At 54.1% G+C, this 3,087-nt stretch overlaps 1 protein-coding gene across 1 annotated transcript in view; it reads left to right on the plus strand.

Moving 5' to 3' along the window:
• LOC102035962 (apoptosis-enhancing nuclease) overlaps positions 1-2,887 on the plus strand; it is a 3,546-nt gene extending 659 nt beyond the window's left edge. Inside the window, exons 2-4 of the mRNA XM_014306433.2 lie at positions 7-638; positions 912-1,112; positions 1,476-2,887. Of these exons, the coding sequence (XP_014161908.1) occupies positions 7-638; positions 912-1,112; positions 1,476-1,679 (1,037 nt within the window). The 3' untranslated portion in view covers positions 1,680-2,887. The remainder of the gene's footprint in view (positions 1-6; positions 639-911; positions 1,113-1,475) is intronic.
• Positions 2,888-3,087: the final 200 nt, after the last annotated feature.

Genomic DNA, 3,087 nt, shown 5'->3' on the forward strand with positions numbered 1-3,087 from the left:
CACCAGGCAAAGGACAGATGACCCCGCTGCTGCCCGCCCCGAAGGTCTCCGTGCCCACCCTGCAGGGCACCCATGGGGGCTGCGCTCAGGCCCCGAAGGGTCCCGGGTCGCCGCAGGCTCGCAGCAAGAAGAGGAGCCGAAAGCACCAGCGGTTCATGGCGCGCCGGGCCGTGCTGGAGCAGAAGGGGCTGCTGAGCCCCCACAGGCAGCCGGGCAGTCAGACCCCCGAGGTGGGGCTGGAGGCACACACTGAACTCACCGAGAGCTGTGACAAGGTCCCCAAGGCCAAGCAGACCGTGTCCTCATCCCTGTCTCCATCTGCCTCTCCAGACAGCATAGCCAGGCACCACTCCGTGCTGCTGTCCCAGGGGAACGGCAGCTCCGGGAGGGTGAGGACGTCCTCCCTGGTGCTGCGCCCGGGCAAGTACGTGGCCATCGACTGTGAGATGGTGGGCACGGGCCCTCAGGGCAAGCTGAGCGAGCTGGCACGCTGCTCCGTGGTGAACTACGAGGGGGATGTCATCTATGACAAGTACATCCGGCCCGAGCTCCCCATCGTGGACTACCGGACACGCTGGAGCGGCATCACCAAGCAGCACATGAAGAATGCAATTCCCTTCAAGGCTGCCCAGGCTGAGGTCAGGGGAAAAAATTTTTAAAAAGTCTCTGTGTTATCTGTCAGACACAAATTGGGATTCTTGGTGGCCTGTGCTAGGCTGCTGTGAGGCACAGCACAGGAATGGGAGCCTCAAGCTGTGCAGTGGATTGGTTTGCTTGCTTGCTTGTTTGTTATTCCTTGTGGGAGCCTAAAAACTAGAAGCCAAGGAACTGAATTTAATACAAAATGGCTTATTTTATGCTTGGTATTTCTTTCACTGCAGTGTCAGTCTAACCCTCTGTGACTCTTCCAGATCCTGAAGATCTTGAAAGACAAGATTGTGGTAGGACACGCCATCCACAATGACTTCCAAGCCCTGAAGTACTTCCACCCGAAAGACAGGACTCGAGACACCAGCCAGAGCCCTGCGCTGAAGAAGAGGGCAGGGCTGCCCATCAGGGCCAATGTCTCCCTCAAGAACTTGGCCAGGCACCTGCTCCATAAAAAGATCCAGGTGAGCATCAGGAATCCTGAGATGGGAAACATCCTTGTGGTCTCTGTGGTCAGCTTGGTTGTCCCACCTCCATGTGTGTCCTCTGTGAGGTGGAGATGAACGTTGCTCAGCCCGTGCTCCTGGCTATAAATAAGCTGAGAGAGCTAAGGACCTCCCAATCTGACCAATAATTATCTCAGTAAAATGGGGACAGGATCTGTGCCCTCCAGAACGAATGGAAGAGATACCTGTATGGCCTTGGCTGCATCAAACCTTTGCTGTCTCCAAAACCCACAGCACTTGTGTCCTTCCAAGTCAGTAGACATGACCTGTGAGATTTTTGCTGCCCCTTTTATCTAACAAGGCTTTTTCCCCTTTTCTCAGGAGGGCTGCAAAGGACACTCGTCGGTGGAGGACGCCCAGACAGCCATGGAGCTGTACAGACTGGTGGAGGTGCAGTGGGAGAAGCAGCTGGCCCACAGCCTGCCCCCCCGGCCCCCCAGCCCTGTCACAGACCCCGCTGCAGACAGCAGCCAGTACCTGGATGACCAGTACTGGCCCACAGACCTGATGGCAAGCAGCCTGTGATGGGGACAGCGTCTCCTCTGTGTGTTTGGGCCGTCCTGGTGCCTTCAGCTGTTAAAGGTGGAGGTGTCTGCTGACCTCCTCCCCTGGGGCTTGTGCCCAGCACTGCTCTGCTCAGGGATGGAGACATGGTGACACCTGGACACAAGCAATCTCCCAAAAATGCTGTCTGCAGCCTTGAGCTGTCACACAGACTGTGCTGTGTTCATCTGTCACTTGGGGATGAGCAGGGTCCTGTGTCAGCCTGGAGGAGCCTCTGTGGGTGTGTAATGGGGGCTGCCAGCACCCTCCATGCCTTCTGTGGGGCTGTCCTCTTCCCAGACAGCAAGGGGCAAGCTTTCCTGTGCAGGGACTGAGGTGTTTTGCTGATGTCCAAAGGCTGCAAACCATCTGGATCAGTAAACAGCCAGTTTGCTGCTCACTTTCTTTCATAGAATCATAGAATATGCTGAGTTGGAAGGGATCCATCAGGATCATCGAGTCCAACACCTGGCCCTGCACAGGACACCCAAAGAATCCCATCACGTGCCTGAGAGCTTTATCCAAACACTCCTTGAACTCAGACATGCTTGGTGCTGTGAGCACTTCCCTGGGGAGGCTGTTCAGTGCTCAGCTCCAGCTGTGTGCTGAACATTTTCTCCAGAAGGATACTGTGATACAGTATCAAAAGCTTTGCTGAAGTCCAAAAAGATTTCATCACCTGGTGTCCCTTGATCAGCTAGGTGGGAACCCTGCTGTAGCAGGAAATCAGGTTCAATGAGCAGGACTTTGCCCTGGTGAAGCCATGCTGGCTGTGACCAATGACTGCATTGTGCTCCAGGTGGTTTTCAACACCTCCCAGAAAAATACTTCCCATCATTTTGCCTGTCTGAAGTGAGACTGGCAGGCTGTAGTTTCCAGTGTCCTTCTTGCCCTTCAAAACTGGGGCAACATTTTCCAGCTTTCAGTCAGCTGGGAGATCTCTGGATTCCTAAGACTGCTCAAAAATAGTTGACCAGCTCTGTAATGACATCAGCAGCTCTTTGAGGATTCTTGGATGGATCCCATCAGGCCCCACAGATTTATAGGGATCCACCTGCACAATGAAGTTCAAGAGGAAAGTCTGGGTCTAATCGATGTCCAGCCTGGACAAGAGCACAGAATGCACTTAATTTTAAATAAATTATTCACATGATTGTCCAGTTCTGAATTAAAAACTGTTCTGGCTAAAACCCTTGTGTATATTCTGCATGATTTGATCTGGCAGTTCTCCAGGAGTGAGAGGGCAGGGATGGGGTTGGCAAACAGGTGCCCAAGTACCATGCCATGCTCTAGGGCTTCAAACCCACCTGCAACTGGAAGAGGTGCTTTGAGAGGCTGGAGTGGGTAGTTCTTGGGGTACAGGCTGTCCCCTCTGCTCTGGGGACACCCC

The sequence above is a fragment of the Geospiza fortis genome, unplaced genomic scaffold, assembly GCF_000277835.1.
Source record: "Geospiza fortis unplaced genomic scaffold, GeoFor_1.0 scaffold171, whole genome shotgun sequence".
NCBI lineage: Eukaryota > Metazoa > Chordata > Aves > Passeriformes > Thraupidae > Geospiza > Geospiza fortis.